The sequence below is a fragment of the Schistocerca nitens genome, chromosome 1 (assembly GCF_023898315.1).
Source record: "Schistocerca nitens isolate TAMUIC-IGC-003100 chromosome 1, iqSchNite1.1, whole genome shotgun sequence".
Lineage (NCBI taxonomy): Eukaryota > Metazoa > Arthropoda > Insecta > Orthoptera > Acrididae > Schistocerca > Schistocerca nitens.
Genome location: NC_064614.1, coordinates 1,023,542,762 through 1,023,561,075, shown reverse-complemented (window position 1 = coordinate 1,023,561,075; position 18,314 = coordinate 1,023,542,762). Strand labels below are relative to the sequence as shown.

Sequence of the window (18,314 nt, the reverse complement as noted above, 5' to 3'; positions counted from 1 at the left end):
TGTTGTCAGTAGATTAGTTGAACAGTAGTAGATTTTTTTCTTCTATGTATGCACAATATGTCACATTTATTTGCATTCAGGGTCAACTGCCAGTCCCTGCACCATTAATCTGTCCTGTACAGGTCTTCCTGCAAATCCCAACAGTCATTTGGTATTCTACCTTCTTACAGACATCCACATCAACTGCAAACAGCCTCATGCTTCTGACATTTTCTACTAGATCATTTATATGTATCATTAACAGTAACTGTCCTTTCACACTCTCTTAAGCTACTTCTGAAATTACCTTTATCTCTGTCAGTTTTGTTCTGTTAAGAGCAACTTTAGGATGTGTGTGCAGGGTAGTCTTGAATCTAGTCACAAATTTGATCTGTTACTTAGTTAGCTCATATGTTTTTCTATAGATGGCAGTGTGGAACTGTGAAGTAAATAATTTGTTGTGTACCAAAGAGTTTGATTTAAATATAATCTCTAATTTGTTGAAGTGAGAGTGGATACAGTGTATAGAATGTTAAATAAATCCTTAATGAATTAAAATTTAAGGTAGGTGCCTGAACTACATAAAACACTTGGAAAACATTGCTACACTAATGTGAACTATTTTGCTTGTTTCAGCACACTTCATGGCCTGTGTTAAACAATAAGAAGAACAATGGTAAATTGTTAAAGTGTTTTGAGGTTTTAGTACAAGTGGCACTGGATACATTTCCCACTATAGTCAATATACATTGCCTGTTCTGGCTTTTTTCAATGTTTGTGCATGGTAGGGCAGTATGTAAGTTCTGTTTGGAAGACTATTTTTCACCTTGGGGACTCTTTGGGATGTAGGATTGGAGGAGATCAGTGGTCATTCTCTGCCTCCTTTTGGATACACCCTTGAAATATCACAAATCAACTTCGTGGCTACACATTTTCTTTATGTCACAGCACACTTATGCTAAAAAAAACTACAGAACAGTATCTGAATCATCTGTAGGAATTAACGAAAAATGTATAAATAATAGAAAACTTAACAGATTACAAAACGAAGGCAAGTATAAAATTAATTTTCACTATTTAAAAATAGTGTGTTACAGTCTCATTTCTGAATGGTATAGGAAGATGTAAGAGGGCAGTGAATTATCTAAATCCAAGTAATTAAATTTTCTCTGTTACAAAAAGATTTATTTTGTATAAATATATTTACATTTATCTGTGATTACAATCACAAAATTGCGAACTTATAAACAAAGTTCATAACTTTCACACTCATAAAGACAAAAAAAAATTTCTAAAATTGTTGATTTCCAGAATTAGAAATCAAATTTCTTCTTCATTTAACAATGAATAGTGTACACAGTTAATTAATATGAGATTTACATCAACCAATGGCAGCTCAGCATAAGACATGGTAGGTCTACTTGCACAGTCACCTAATAATGTTCACAACATTGGTATCATAGATAGAAAACACATCACCAGAATATTTACAAGAATGGAGTTTACAGGAAGAACAGTTAGTAATAATTCTGAGGGTTAATTGTATGAAGCTAACAAATTAGCTAAGATCACTAACTTGTTAGATGTAGATATGAGAAATGAAGCTTTCAAATATTGAAGGAATAGGTGCGTGATATGAGATAAAGATGTCACAGAAAATAAACTGTCAGGGAAGCAGACAAAAAGAAGATCAAAAATGGAAAAATGCATCTGAAACAATGACAGATGAGTAATGAATGAATCCAGATTCTAGAATTACCTAGCAATATTAGTACTTTGTGTACTAATGGATAAAATATTAGATTTTTCTGTACTCTTAATCTCTCAAGCATTTGAGATCTATATGTGATAAATAAGCCACTGTGAAAAATTGGAGATAACCTCTCCTCTTAAATAAATTACCTGTTGGGATGAAAATTATTTGTATGAAGGATGATATTTGCTTGCTGATAAAACTAATTATGTATTAACTACATAAATTCTGACTAATTATTGTGCTACAGAAGCTGTCTCTGGTAACAACTTTAATACTTCACTATAAAGCTACACGTAGAGATTAAGCTTAGTACATAACATGCCCAAGCTACTGCAGTCTGTCAAAATTACATGTGGAAAACAATCCATCTTGCACTGACTGCACATTACTTACTACTCCCTGAATTGTGCTGTATATACATATACAAACTTTCATATCATGTAATCAGTCTTACTCAATGTTCTTTTGCAATTCAAGTTCTCTCTACTACCATACATTCAAGTGACAAGCATCATGTGTGTCTTTTTATTATTAGAATTGCTTTAGAACTTTTCTTAGCTGTCTCTGCTGGTGCCTTTTCAATATCTTCTGCTGCTTTCCTATAAAAGAATGAAATCATCATTATTAATTTTTATGTAGGTTACCTCCTGGCTACATAACACATTCTAAAACTCCTGTTACACAGTACTGTAAATCAATAAATGAATGAACTTTAAGAACATACGTAATTACAGTTACTTACAAATTGGTTTCAAGGTGTGTCAAAAAAGTTATGAGATTGACAACATTGTTAGAGATTTGGCAATGCAGTGTTGTTTTACTTGTGAAGACCAGTGTTTTCATCCCTTCCAGGTGATCATTCTGAGTTTCAGCTCTGTACAGCCATAACGTGATTTTTTAAAGAGCTATCAATGAAGCTGTGTTTTTGTTGTGTTTTACAAAAATGGAACAGCAGAATTTAGAGCAACATTATGCCATCAAGTATAATAATTTTACAAGAAAATAATGTGCAAAAATCTTTAGTGCATGATAGTAATGTCTTGTGATTCTCGAGTTCAACATCTCACTCATCATGAGAGGATGCAGACTCAGTTTTTCAGGTGGACTGAGTAGAGGACATGTTGAGTGTGGGAAACAGTGGAACACTTATGCTTGAGAGTCAGTTTTCCAAATGTAATTGGTAATGTTTGTCGATTTAGGTGGGTTGGATGGATGGGGTTATTTTATCATTATGTTGTGGAGGAAACATTTTGTTGCAGTTGTTTTGAGTTGTTTTGTGTGATTGAGTTTTGTTTATTTTCTGATTTTTATTTGTTGGCAGATTTTTGTTTTTGGGGGAGGGTCAAGAAGGGGGGGGGGGGGTTGGAGCTGGTAGGTTGTGGGTGGGTTTGGAGTTTGTTTTGTGTGTGTGTGTGTGTGTGTGTGTGTGTGTGTGTGTGTGTGTGTGTGTGTGTGTGTTTTTTCTTTTGGGTCTATCGTTTGCATGTTGTGATGCTCTGTGGGGTTTTTCCATGTGTTGTTAGGTCGGTGTTATTTATTGTAGGTGTAGGTGTTTGATGTTTTGGTATCATCACTTGTGGTTGATTTATGTAACTTAAGGGTAGTATGTGATTCCAAATTTTTTGGTATCATAATTGACCTGTATAGGTGAAAGGAAGTGTCCGATTCCAATGTGTCATTGTAGCTCTGTGTGTTTTGGCATCGTCAGCTGCAGTTTACCTATGTAAGTCAAGGGAAGTGTCCGATTTCTACTTTTTTTTCGTTTGTTTTTGTTTTTTGGTGTCGGTTTTGTGGTATCGATAGTTGCTGTGTGATTAAAATGTTTGTGTGTTGGTTTTTATTCTGTGGTATCAACAATTGCAGTTGAGCTATGTATGTGAAGGGAAGTGATTGATTCCTGTGGATATTTTAAGTGTAGCAGAATTTGGGAATTTTGTGTTGTTTTTATGTCATCATTTTGTGTGATTTTGGATGGTGGTGTGTGTCTGTATTTGTTTATATTTAGTTTGTCCCCACCCAAAAACCCCCAATTTCCCGTGTTAATCCTGTTAGTTTGATTATATTTTTGAAGTTAGATGTGTTTGTTGTTTTTATATGTATTTTTCTGTTTGTTCTCATGTTTATGTAATGACGTCATAGGCGCCATATTAGAGACATTGAGAATGGTCATTTCCACCATATTGGTGACGTCATGGGTCAAAATATATGAGTGGAATCAGATGCCTCTGTAATCCCATCATTCTTCCCACCCTCTATACAGAAATGGAACAGGAAGAAACTCTTCTAACTGGTACAATGGCATGTAGTCTCTGCCAAGCAGCTCATGCTGGTTTGCAGTGTATAACAAACAAACACAAACATACACACAAAATTCAAGCTTTCGCAACAAACTGTTGCCTCATCAGGAAAGAGGGAAGGAGAAGGAAGGACGAAAGAATGTGGGTTTTAAGGGAGAGGGTAAGGAGACATTCCAATCCTGGGAGCGGAAAGACTTACCTTAGGGGGAAAAAAGGACGGGTATACACTCGCGCGCACACACACACACACACACACACACACACACACACACACACACACATATCCAACCACACATATACAGACACAAGCAGACATATTTAAATATATTTAAATATATTATACTTCAAAACTGACTTTCACAAGAAACTTTAGATTCTCCACATGAGACTCATATCATGAGAAACGACAACAAAAAAATTAAAATTTTAGATACTGGTTAGAGATAAAAGAGTCTCATGAGGATAATCTAGAGTTTCTTGTGAAAGTCAGTTTTGAAGTATAATGCTAAAGCAGTGATGAACAATACTAATACTGACACTAACGTACCAAAGGTGAACTTACTTGTAGCTCAGAATAATAAAGTGTTTCAAAAGTTTCAGAAAGTAAGCTCAAAAAAGACTTGAACAAGTGCAGTGATTCCTTTAGGGACAGCAGTCCCTTAATGCAAGTGCCTCAATAACTTTAAAATGAGTCCTTTGTAAGTGGCTGCAGAACAATCTCTCCTGAGCCAGGAGTTGTAATTCTACCAAATGTAATCAGTACCTGTTTAAGTTCCACTGCAACACAGAAGGCACTCTGGGAGTAATTTATTAGTGATGGTTATCCTTGTCCTCCTTCCTTGGCAAAGGCAACTTACCCAAGAGGTCAGGAGCAACATTAGGTGACACCTGGCTCTGGTTTCACCATGTGGATATCAATGTCTTTGACCATTGAAAGGGAAAGGGCTCACCAGTCCAAAGGATTAGCTGCTACTTTCTTCAATTTCAAACAATTTTTTGTGTGGCATTTTCCTTAATTGTGGGAGGAGCTGCTTGCTTGGGTAGTGGAGTGGTATTTGGATGAGTTTCTAAATCCATCATCAATGGATTCTGAAAGATTTCAGGTTCAGGTATAGCTTCCCAATGCAACACACATTTGTAGCTTACAAGAAGTTTCAGAACAGTGCATACCCCTCTGCAGAGTGAAAATTCATTCTGTACTTAATGTAACTGTTGAAGTGTAGACTCTTATGGTTCAAATAATCACACAACAACCTCTACATATCTGCACTCTGCAGCCACTGTGAGGTGCACGGCAGAGGGTACATCCCATCGTACCAATTATTAGGGTTTCTTCCTGTTCCATTCATATATGGAGTGTGGGAGTAATGATTGATTGAATATCTGTGGCATGCAGTAATTATTCGATTATTATCCTCATGATTCCAGTGTGAGGGATAGGCACAGGGTTGTAGTATATCCCTAGAGTAATCATTTAAAGCCTCCTCTTGAAACTTTGTTAAAAGACTTTCTCAAGGTAGTTTACATCTTGCTTCAAGAGTCTGCCATTTCAGTTCTTCACTATCTCTGTGAGACACTCCCATGGATTAAACAGACCTGTGACATTTGTGCTGCCGTCCTCTGTATATGTTCAGTATCCCCTGTTAGTCCTATCTGGTACGGGTCTTGTACACTTGACCAATATTCTAAGACAGGAATATTGTTTGCAGGGTCATTAATATAAAACATGAATGGATAAAGGTCACAACACACTTCCTTGGGCAACATCTGAACTTACTTCTACAGCTGACATTGACTCTCCATCCAAGATAACATGCTGTGTCCTCCCTACCAAAAAGTCATCAATCCAGTCACAATTTCTCATTATACCCCATATGATCATACTTTTGGCAATAAGCATAGGTGTGGTACTGAGTCAAATGCTTTCTGGAAATCGTGAAACACTGCATCTACCTGGTTGCCTTGGCCAAAACTTGCAGAGTATCATGTGAGGAAAATGCGAGCTCGGTTTCACATGATTGACGTTTTTTAAACCCATGCTGGTTGGTGTTGAGGAGGGCATTCTGTTCAAGATACCTCATTATGTTTGAGCTCAGAATATGTTCTAAGATTCTACAGTAAATCCATGTCAAGGACATTGGATTGTAGGTTTGTGGACCACTTCTACTACCCTTCTTTTAAATGGGTGTGACCTGTGCCTTTTCCAAGAACTGAGCACAGTTTTTTTTGTTTGAGGAACCTATCATAGGTAATAGTAATGGTTCTAATAGTGCCATGAAGTTAGCTCAAATAAAAATGAGGATCCCATACCATAGGTCTGGTCATTGCCACTGTATCTGTGATGTAGGCAGTTTTGGAAGTGGAATATCCATCTGAGGATGATTTACCCACATTATAATATGTTGTTGTTGTTGTCTTCAGTCCTGAGATTGGTTTGATGCAGCTCTCCATGCTACTCTATCCTGTGCAAGCTTCTTCATTTCCCAGTACCTACTGCAACCTACATCCTTCTGAATCTGCTTGGTGTATTCATCTCTTGGTCTCCCTCTACGATTTTTACCCTCTACGCTGCCCTCCAATACTAAATTTGTGATCCCTTGATGCCTCAGAACATGTCCCACCAACTGATCCCTTCTGCTAGTCAAGTTGTGTCACGAACTCCTCTTCTCCCCAATCCTAATCAACACCACCTCATTAGTTATGTGATCTACCCATCTAATCTTCAGAATTCTTCTGTAGCACCACATTTCGAAAGCTTCTATTCTTTTCTTGCCTAAACTATTTATTGTCCATGTTTCACTTCCATACATGGCTACACTCTATACAAATACTTTCTGAAACGACTTCCTGACATTTAAATCTATACTCGATGTTAAAAAATTTCTCTTCTTCAGAAACGCTTTCCTTCCCATTGCCAGTCTAAATTTTATATCCTCTCTACTTCAACCATCAGTTATTTTGCTCCCCAAATAGCAAAACTCTTTTACTACTTTAAGTGTCTCATTTCCTAATCTAATACCCTCAGCATCACTCATCTCAATTCGACTACATTCCATTATCCTCGTTCTGCTTTTGTTGATGTTCATCTTATATCCTCCTTTCAAGACACTATCCATTCCGTTCAACTGCTCTTCCAAGTCCTTTGCTGTCTCTGACAGAATTACAATGTCATCGGCGAACCTCAAAGTTTTTATTTCTTCTCCATGGATTTTAATACCTACTCCGAATTTTTCTTTTGTTTCCTTCACTGCTTGCTCAATATACAGATTGAATAACATCGGGGAGAGGCTACAATCCTGTCTCACTCCCTTCCCGACCACTGCTTCCCTTTCATGCCCCTCGACTCTTATAACTGCCATTTGGTTTCTATACAAATTGTAAATAGCCTTTTGCTCCCTGTATTTTACCCCTGCCACCTTCAGAATTTGAAAGAGAGTATTCCAGTTAACATTGTCAAAAGCTTTCTCTAAGTCTACAAATGCTAGAAACGTAGGTTTGTCTTTCCTTAATCTAGCTTCTAAGATACGTCGTAGGGTCAGTATTGCCTCACGTGTTCCAACATTTCTAAGGAATCCAAACTGATCTTCCCCTAGGTCAGCTTCTACTAGCTTTTCCATTCATCTGTACAGAATTCGCGTTAGTATTTTGCAGCCGTGACTTATTAAACTGATAGTTCGGTAATTTTCACATCTGTCAACGCCTGCTTCCTTTGGGATTGGAATTATTATATTCTTCTTGAAGTCTGAGGGTATTTCGCCTGTCTCATACATCTTGCTCACCAGATGGTAGAGTTGTCAGGACTGGCTCTCCCAAGGCCGTCAGTAGTTCTAATGGAATGTTGTTTACTCCCGGGGCCTTGTTTCCACTTAGGTCTTTCAGTACTCTGTCAAACTCTTCACGCAGTATCGTATCTCCCATTTCATCTTCATCTACATCCTCTTCCATTTCCATAATATTGTCCTCAAGTACATCGCCCTTGTATAGACTCTCTATATACTGCTTCCACCTTTCTGCTTTCCCTTCTTTGCTTAGAACTGGGTTTCCATCTGAGCTCTTAATATTCATACAAGTGGTTCTCTTATCTGCAAAGGTGTGTCTAATTTTCCTGTCGGCAGTATCTATCTTACCCCTAGTGAGATAAGCCTCTACATCCTTACATCCTTCTCTCCCTTTTCCTACTACCGAATTCCAGTCACCCATGACTATTAAATTTTCGGCTCCCTTCACTATCTGAATAATTTCTTTTATTTCGTCATACATTCCTTTAATTTCTTTGTCATCTGCAGAAAACTTGTATTACTGTAGTAGGCGTGGGCGGCTTAGTGTCTATCTTGGCCACAATAATGCGTTCACTATGCTGTTTGTAGTAGCTTACCCGCATTCCTATTTTTTTTATTCATTATTAAACCTACTCCCGCATTACCCCTATTTGACTTTGTATTTATAACCCTGTATTCGCCTGACCAAAAGTCTTGTTCCTCCTGCCACCGAACTTCACTAATTCCCACCATATCTAACTTTAACCTATCCATTTCCGTTTTTAAATTTTCTAACCTACTTGCTCGATTAAGGGATCTGACATTCCACGCTCCGATCCGTAGAATGCCAGTTTTCTTTCTCCTGACAACAACGTCCTCTTGAGTAGTCCCCACCCGGAGATCCAAGTGGGGGACTATTTTACCTCCAGAATATTTTACCCAAGAGGACGCCATCATCATTAACCATACAGTAAAGCTGCATGCCCTCGGGGAAAAATAACGGCTGTAGTTTGCCTTTGCTTTCAACCGTTCGCAGTACCAGCACAGCGAGGCTGTTTTGGTTAGTGTTACAAGGCCAGATCAGTCAATCATCCAGACTGTTGCCCCTGCAGCTACTGAAAAGGCTGCTGCCCCTCTTCAGGAACCAAGCATTTGTCTGGCCTCTCAACAGATGCCCCTCCATTGTGGTTGCACCTACGGTATGGCTATCTGTATCGCTGAGGCACACAAGCCTCCCCACCAACAGCAAGGTACATGGTTCAGCCAAAAACATTCAAAGAGGTTAATTGGGCTTTTTATCATATCATACTACATGCTGTCAAACTTATCAAATCAAAACCAGAGGGCTTTTTGGGGTTCATTAAGTTCTTTTACAAATTTTATAGCAGAGAAAGATAATACGACATTAGTTTTACTACAGAAAAAAGTATTAGAAAAATTAAATTTTGTGGTTACTTTGTGAGTGCACAAAAACAGTGCCAAATAATTTAAGCCTATCTCAGTTGTAACCATCATATACAAAATAGTATAAAACTACATAAACAAGCAAGTATACTGTATGGTTATTTCCAAAGTAACAAAATCTTAGATGAATTGTAAGTTGCCTTTACATCTCCTCTGTCAATAGTAAAAGCAAGCAAAATCTTTATGAACAGCATTTGTTGAGGGTATGGTGGGAGGTCACTGTTCTGAAACACATGAATTTTAAGCTTTTAACTCTGGACAACACTGAAGATAATTCTCTGAGATTATTTGAGTGCAGCTAAAGCAACAAACTACAGACATTTTATGGAAATAAGCAGAGATCACAATTACTTACAAAAAGATGAACTCATCAAGGATCTGTTCTTGGGTTTTTCCTGTTAATTACCTATGTTAGACCACACAAAAACAAAGGAAGTTTTCATTAAACTTAAGATTATCAGAAGTACAGAAAACAGTTATACTACAACCCTCTATATATAGCTCACACAGGGATTGTGATGATAAGATTAGAATATTTACTGCATGCACAGAGGCATTTGAACAATCATTCTTCTCACACTCCATATGTGAATAACAGGAAGAAACTCCAATAACTGGTACAATGGGACATACACACCGCCATGTACCTCACAGTGGTTTACATCATGTAGATGTAGATATGGATGTAAATGTAGATGTCTGGAAATTCCCATTACAAAATTCTGGGACTTTTAGAGAGGAGTGAGTACATAATATTTTGGAAAAATGCCCATGTCCAGAAATGTACCATTTCTGTTCTACAATGGTTTCAATTCAGATGTTTAACTCATCCATTTCTGCTTGAGGAATTTAGTTATGTATGATGCAATACAATTGTTATATAACAATTTGATGGAAACCTAACAAAACATCTATTTATCACTTAAGCACATGAATTTCTTTTAACAGTTGTCCAAACTGGTTATCGTCCATGTTTCACTTCCATACATGGCTACACTCCATACAAATACTTTCAGAAACGACTTCCTGACACTTAAATCTATACTCGATGTTAACAAATTTCTCTTCTTCAGAAACGATTTCCTTGCCATTGCCAGTCTACATTTTATATCCTCTCTACTTCGACCATCATCAGTTATTTTACTCCCTAAATAGTAAAACTCTTTTACTACTTTAAGTGTCTCATTTCCTAATCTAATTCCCTCAGCATCACCCAATTTAATTCGACTACATTCCATTATCCTCGTTTTGCTTTTGTTGATGTTCATCTTATATCCTCCTTTCAAGACACTGTCCATTCCATTCAACTGCTCTTCCAAGTCCTTTGCTGTCTCTGACAGAATTACAATGTCATCAGCGAACCTCAAAGTTTTTACTTCTTCTCCATGAATTTTAATACCTACTCCGAATTTTTCTTTTGTTTCCTTTACTGCTTGCTCAATATACAGACTGAATAACATCGGGGAGAGGCTACAACCCTGTCTCACTCCTTTCCCAACCACTGCTTCCCTTTCATACCCCTCGACTCAACTGCCATCTAGTTTCTGTACAAATTGTAAATAGCCTTTTGCTCCCTGTATTTTACCCCTGCCACCTTCAGAATTTGAAAGAGAGTATTCCAGTTAACGTTGTCAATAGCTTTCTCTAAGTCTACAAATGCTAGAAACGTAGGTTTGCCTTTTCTTAATCTTTCTTCTTAGTTAAAAATACATACTGTAAAAGCAGTATGCTGGATTCTTTCTTTTTTTGAAATAATATAAACATGTAACGTTTAAATGTTAACACAAACAGAGTACAATTCAATTACACAAGGAGAAGTGGATGAACTTTTGGGGACAAAACACTGTGGAGTCACCCAGAACAATGTTGCTGTCCTGAGGTAGCTCAACTAACCTCTCTAGAGGTGCTGTTAGTTCACTCTGATCAGTGTTTGTGACAACATGCTTTGTACCTTGTAGGACATTAAAATATATTTGTATGGAATTGTACAACCTGTTAGTAATTGTTATACGTAGCTACTATCCTGAGTGCCACACCTCCCACAATGGTGACTCCAAAATTTCAACCATATCATGTTTAAAATGTAAAATCTCCCACACCGGTCGATTGTCTTACAATGACACAGCTATCAATTCAGCCATTTCCTGCTCCAAGGAACATCACTCTCATCTCTTTGTTAATGCCAGTGAATTCCATGAACTTTCCAGGCCTCAGTTTGTTATAATTTCACCAAACCTTAGGTGTAGTGTCTGATCCAACAGTTTGTAGTGAACCACCAACAATGCTTCCATTGTTTCCACATCTACCACACCAGGCTCACGCTGCTTCACACCAAACTGGCCAACAAAATTTCAAATTCTCAGTGTGACCAGTGCCCAATGACCATTTGCCTACAATTCTGCTATGACAATTAATGTAGTTCCAGGCGATCTATGGATTTCCATGCCATTCAGTACATGTAGTGCTCCAAGCGACCACATGGGAGATAATTATACTTATTCCTCAGAAGACTCTTGTACTGCCAGTGAATCTGTGTGCAGTAACATCCGTGATCCACCCTAATGTTTCCAGTCCTGTCACACCTATCGTGCCAAGTTTCTCTTCACTGCTTTACAACACACCACTCCCTGATGCTTCCACGCTTGTCACACCTACTGTGCCAGGTATCTCTTAGCCATTTTATGATGCACCACTCCATGATGCCTCCACTCCTGCCATGTATACCTTACTGGGCAATGCCCTTCTTATGCTGGGGTGAGCCTCACATTACCATGGCCCTTACCATTCCACATGTCCTTAGCTGAAACTCCCTCTGTTGAATATGGACTTAGCTATTCTGTGGTTCACTCTTAGTGAGTGCATAGTGCAGTCTGCAGGTTTCACTGAGGACAATGACAAATTTTCAGTACTTCTCAACCATCTCAGTGATAACACCAACCTCATCAGTGACTTTCTGCTTGATGTGCCCACACAAACAAACAAATATGAGACTGTCAAGGCACTTCTGCTTCAGTGCCTATCCCACTTGCAAGAGCAACAACTTCATCTAGTGTCTAAGTGAAACCTCACTCTCTCACAATACAACTTCCACACTAGGGTGCAAGCTTCACCTGCAAATTGATAGTAGCCTCTTCCCAGATTGTACACTGTGGCCTTTGTGGCTCTTAAAAGTATGGGGGAGCATTCAAACAGTGATGCTCGAGATGATGCCCTGCCAGCACTCTCGGCCACTACTTTGCACCTCCGATCGTGCAGATGCCGGCCATGTGACATCTATCTGGACTTGCTAAACCTTGCTGAGCTATCACCTGAGAGCTTCTCTGTACAGTCTCCCATGTGAATAACATAAACAAATGCCTACAGTGCAGACTACCACCAGTGTGCCTCTGCCTGGTCACTGACCTGTGCCTGCCCGTCAGAACACTGCAAGTTGGCTGGGCACTATGCCGCCCATGTGCACTGCCTCTGTTGGTTACACAATTGCTTTGGCTCTGACATGCTGCACTGTAGGCACCCTTGCTCATACTCAGCATGATCTTGCACTATGATACTAGTGCACATTGTCATTCAGCCTCTTCAAGTAGGCAAATCACCACTTCCTGATAGCATCTGCAGGTCTCATCTATGACCAGATAGCTCTCACCTCTTCATTATCATGCACAACTGATTTCTTACCTTCTAGTCAACACCAGAGCCAATGTCATCATGACTCCATCATCTCTCGCTCCTGCTACACTTTCATTATCACCCACGAAATTGCGTGCAGCTAATGACTCCATGATGCTGGTGACTGGCACAGCCTCCATCAATCTCTATCTCGATAACCACCCATCTATGCTTTGGATGTTCTTTGTGGCTGGAATGATGGAACCTGTCTTAGGAGCTGACTTACTCAGACACTACCATTTACTTCCAGACCTGTACTGCATTCTGCTCCTGCACCTCTATGGCCAACAGCCAATCAGCAGCAAGATCTGAGACTCCCCTCCTGTCAACGATATGCCACCATCTCTTACTTCACTGTCAGACACATCTTTTGATCTTATCTTGAAATGTCAAATGTTCCTGGAAGAGCTCTGCATGACCTCTGTCATTCACTTTAACACTGGTGTTCCAATGACCACCTCCACTCTCCCATGGCTGAGACATTTACCGAGCTTCATATGACTCAACAGAAACTCACCATTCTGCAACATCAACACCCACTGTACAATAACTAAGACAGTAGATCGTGCTCAAAATAAGTCAGTCAACTGCCATTACCTAATTGTGCTCACCCAGCCACACCCAGTGTTATTGGCAGAGCCTCCATGACGGAGTTGTCCATTGATGATGGTGTTACTACAACACCTAAGTGCTATGCCCTCAGTCCCCACTTCATGCCAGCCCATCTGGCCACAGACTATTTACACCATCCATGACAGGACAGTTTGTCTTATCAACACCACCCCCAGCCTGCTGATCCACCAACACCCTCACCTCATCGCCTATCTCCCCACAAACACAAAGTGGCAAAAGCCGCCACTGACAAACACTTGGGTGCTGGTATTGTACAGCCATCTGATGGCGCCTCTGCCTCTCCCATCAAGTCCGTCCTCAAAAAGGATACTACTTTGTGATTGTGTGGTAATTATCAGTACCTCAATGCCCTGACTAATAGACAGCTACCATGTACCAAACTTACACAACTTCACACACAAACTTTCTGGTGCCATCATATTTAGTGTTGTTGATAGTAGAAGGGCCTATTTACTGACAGCTATGGCTGATGAGTATATATCAATAACTGCAATAATCAATGCCATACTGTTATTGCAAGTTCTTGTTTATGCTGTATGGATTAAAAAATGTGGCACAAACCTGGCAGAGGTTTATTGACAGCCTCCTATTTAACATGTCATCCTGCTATGATTACCTCAATGAACCAATAATTTTCTTACAGTCTCCCGATGAACATGTAATTCATTTATGCACAATGTTGGATGTGTTAGGACCACACGGTGTCATTAATAAAGGCAAGTGCCAACTGTGGAAATCAAGTGTCACCTTCATTAGACAGCAGTTGACACTTGAGGGATATGCCCCAAGCCAGAGAAATGGAAACAAATCTTCCTTCTCCCATCCCCTTCGGATTATCAAGATCTATGACATTTCCTGGGAGTCATCAACTTTTACAGGCATCATCTCCCACATGTTGCTGAAACAAACTTGTCTCCATGTGAGCCATCACATGGCAAGAACATCACCAGAAAATGATACCCGAGGTGGACCCATGAAATGCAAACAGCCTTCCACAAGGTAAAATCTAACCTCACACAAGCTGTCATCCTGACCCTTCCATTACTGGATACACTCCTCATGATCATTGCAGATGCCAGTGACTGTGTGATTGGCATGGTACTGCACCAAGAGATCACTGGTGTAATACACTGCTGCATCTCCTCTTGCGAAAGTTGAATGATACTCAGAATGGTCCACTTTTGATAGAGACCTCTTGGCCATCTATGAGGTGATTTGCTATTTCCAGGATGACACTGAAGGATGCCCGCTAACCATTTACACATACCACAAGCCTCTTGCAGACACTACCAAAAACCCTTCTGTTAACACCACACCGAGGCTCCTTTCACCATCTCAACCTGGTCTCACAATTTACCAATGACATCATATGCACCCAATGTGCAGAAAATATAATCATGGACTAACAGTCTTGCTTGACAGTCATATATACTTAGCTGACTTTGATCTACTCACTGACAAGGGCCAAAGATCCCAACCTGCAACAACTACTCACGGGACAAGACACTGGGCTACAACTAAAACAGCGCACAGTACCAGGAGTCACCAAACATTGTTTGGTGTAATGTGTCACATGTGAGGATAAACCAATTGTCCTGCAATCCTCTTGGAAAACAGTGTCAGACTTGCTGCACAAGCTTTCACATCCCAGAGTGCATCCCACACTCAAATTAGTCACAGAATGCTTCGTCTGAGCTAACGTCAAACACGATTGCATGGTATGGACCAAGGCCTGCATCCCCTGTCAACAGGTAAAGGTAGGATGCCCCACTCAGCTCCACTTTTGGAAATTCCCTATCCCAAAGGAGCATTTTCAACAAGTTCATATTGATTTAGCCAGGCCCCTCCTAAGTCGCAGGGTTCAAAGTACCTCTTATCCATGACTGACCATAGGATGCATTTGGTTGATGCCACCCAGTTACCAGACACTTTAGTTGACAGAGTTTTCAGGGCCTTTGCAACTGGATTGCGAGGTTCATTTGTCCTATGTCACTGACAACAGATCAAGGGTGGGAATTTAAGTCTACCTTTTTCAGTGAACTGTGCAAACTTTGCGTGTGCCATTGTTTCCATATAACTGCTTAACACCCACAGACAAATTGATTATGGAATAATGGCACTACATGTTCAAGGCAGTATTGATTGGCCACTGGCAGACATGGACCAATGCCTTGTCCTAGTTGCTTCTGAGAATTAGGACTGGTCATAAACAAGATTTGAATGCTTCTCTGGCTGAGGTTCTATATGGTGAGCCACTCTGTCTCCCTGCAGAATTTATTGCTCAAGCTGTAGCAACACTGGACCATAACCTGCCAGAACTAGTGCAGTGAGTGCATGAGCATAGACGGAACATCCACATGCCACCACCCCCGATCATGCAAAGCCCATCTCCCCACCCTCCCCACCCATTCCTACAGTGGCCCATATCACATAGTCTAGCAGGACACCAACACAATTGAGATTATCATCTCAGGAAACATGACTACAGTGCCCTCAAACAGACCACAGCCTGCATGGACTTCGAGTGACTCCCTGGTGGCATGCCTTGCGTTGGTGACTTTGCAGCCAACACACACTCATTTCAGAGCAAAACTAAATATTAGTGACTTTCTGCTGGAAGATATCAATGTCTCCCTATGTGACTCACTGTTAGTCATCTCCACCTGTTTTGCAGATAGGCAGGTGGGCCTCAGTGTAGTCTCCAGGTCAATCAGACATGCTAAACTCCTGCCCTCTTTCATCTATACAGCATGTGTAACATCTTGCTTCATGACTGATGGAGCCCTCATTGTCATAGCCCCTGTATATGCTGCTCCCACCACCAATTCCAGGATAATGCCACCTCTACTGCTACCTCACCAGCCTCTAATCATCATTCCATCACTGATGATATCACATCTTCTGCTGCTATTACACAACCTACACTGCATCACTATTCCCCCCTTTCTCAGCCTTTGGTGGCTCCTCCCACTTTGCACTTTGGAAGCGCACCGTGCCTGCTGGTGCACCTCTCCAATAATGACATTTCAGCAATTAATGCCTCCACCACATTAACATCCTGCCAGTGCACACAGCTTTCTCCCACATGCTCCACACTACGAGGGGGGTGGGTGGCGGTGTCTGTTGGCATGTATCTCAGTGGAGTTACTTGGGTAAAAAAAAAAAATCATCTGCTGGACAAGATCAAATCCCATGCTTCCTCCTTCATAATTGCAGTAACTTTATCAGTAAACCCCTAGCTCACATAATAAACTTCTCATTCCTGAATGGTACATTTCCTGGTATGCTCAAAATTGCAAAAATTATACCTGTCCACAAAAAAAGGAGCAAAGAGGATCCCAGTAATTATCGACCCATTGCACTGCTTTCAACTTTTAGTAAAGTATTTAATATATAATGGCCACCAGAATCATGTCCCTTATAGACAAAGAAAATATCCTGTCACCTGCTCAGTTCAGCTTCCAAAGTAAGAAAGCTACAACAGATGCAATACCAGAATTTCTACATCATGCACTGGAGCTTGTGGACAAAAAACTCTCAGCCATAGGTATCTTCCCAGATCTAACAAAGGCATTCGACATGGTTAATCATAGTATACTTCTGCAAAAGATGCATTCCTATGGAATAAGAGGAAATGCCTATGACTGGTTTAAAAGCTATCTGGAAGATCGACAGCAGTATGTCGAATTAAATGAAACTAAGCTCTCAGGTACAGCTAGCACTGTACATTCCTCCATACATACCATAAAGCAAGGCATTCCCCAAGGCTCCGTCCTGGGCCCTTTGCTGTTCTTACTTTACATAAATGACCTTCCTCACAGCCTACCAAACACAAAAACCCTTTTATTTGCTGACGACACCTCTATACTCATCTGCGCCCGAACAAATTCTCCAATCTAATATAGATAGAACCACAGATGAAATAAGTCGATGGCTTCAAAGTAACAGGCTGCTGATTAATGCAAAAAAGACAATTGGAATAACTTTTCACACTGCCCAAAACAGAAATCCATTACTACCAACTATATCACTGGAAAAAAATAATGTTAAACTTGAAAATGAAATAAAATTTTTGGGGGTCACTATTACTGATATGCTCACATGGAAAAGTCACATTGACGTTACCAGCACAAAACTTAGTAAAGTATGCTTCATGATTAGATCAATAAGGAACGTCACTAACACAAGTACCCTAACCACAATGTACCATGCACTCTTTCACTCTGTTCTTAACTACGGAATCATCTTCTGGGGCCAAAATTCTGAATCAATTAAGATATTCAAACTGCAAAAGAAGATAGTCAGAACAATTATGTTCAAAAAACAGAGAGACGCTAGTAAACCATTATTTAAGAAACTAAATATTTTGCCCCTCCCATGCCAATACATACTAGAATTATTATTCTTTACCAAAAAAAGTATCAACAAAATTAGCAAAAATATGGACTACCACGATGATGACACAAGATCAAAAACCTCTCTAAGAGTACTTCCCCACTCAACAAAACTGTACAGTGATGGTGTCAAGTGCATGGGAATAAAATTATATAATCATCTTCCAACTTTTATACAAGAAATCCAAGAAATAAATAAATTCAAATAGACAATGAAATCTCTTTTAATAAAATAATGCTTTTATACCATCCAGGAATATTTGGAATCAAAATTGTCTTAGTGCATGATAATGTATCAAAGCTGAATGTTGTTAAGTCAGTTTTGTCACATCATGTAACAATTCTCTGTAAAGCTGTAACTTTAAGT

General features: G+C 39.7%; 1 protein-coding gene across 5 annotated transcripts in view; it reads right to left on the bottom strand.

Annotated features, from left to right (window-relative positions):
* Positions 1-1,212: 1,212 nt before the first annotated feature.
* The window catches only part of LOC126237960 (organic cation transporter protein-like), a 171,720-nt gene continuing 154,618 nt past the window's right edge, over positions 1,213-18,314 (bottom strand). For all 5 annotated transcript variants that reach the window (XM_049947761.1, XM_049947757.1, XM_049947762.1 and 2 more), the window contains exon 11: positions 1,213-2,334. In XM_049947761.1, the coding sequence (XP_049803718.1) occupies positions 2,247-2,334 (88 nt within the window). In that variant the 3' untranslated portion in view covers positions 1,213-2,246. The remainder of the gene's footprint in view (positions 2,335-18,314) is intronic.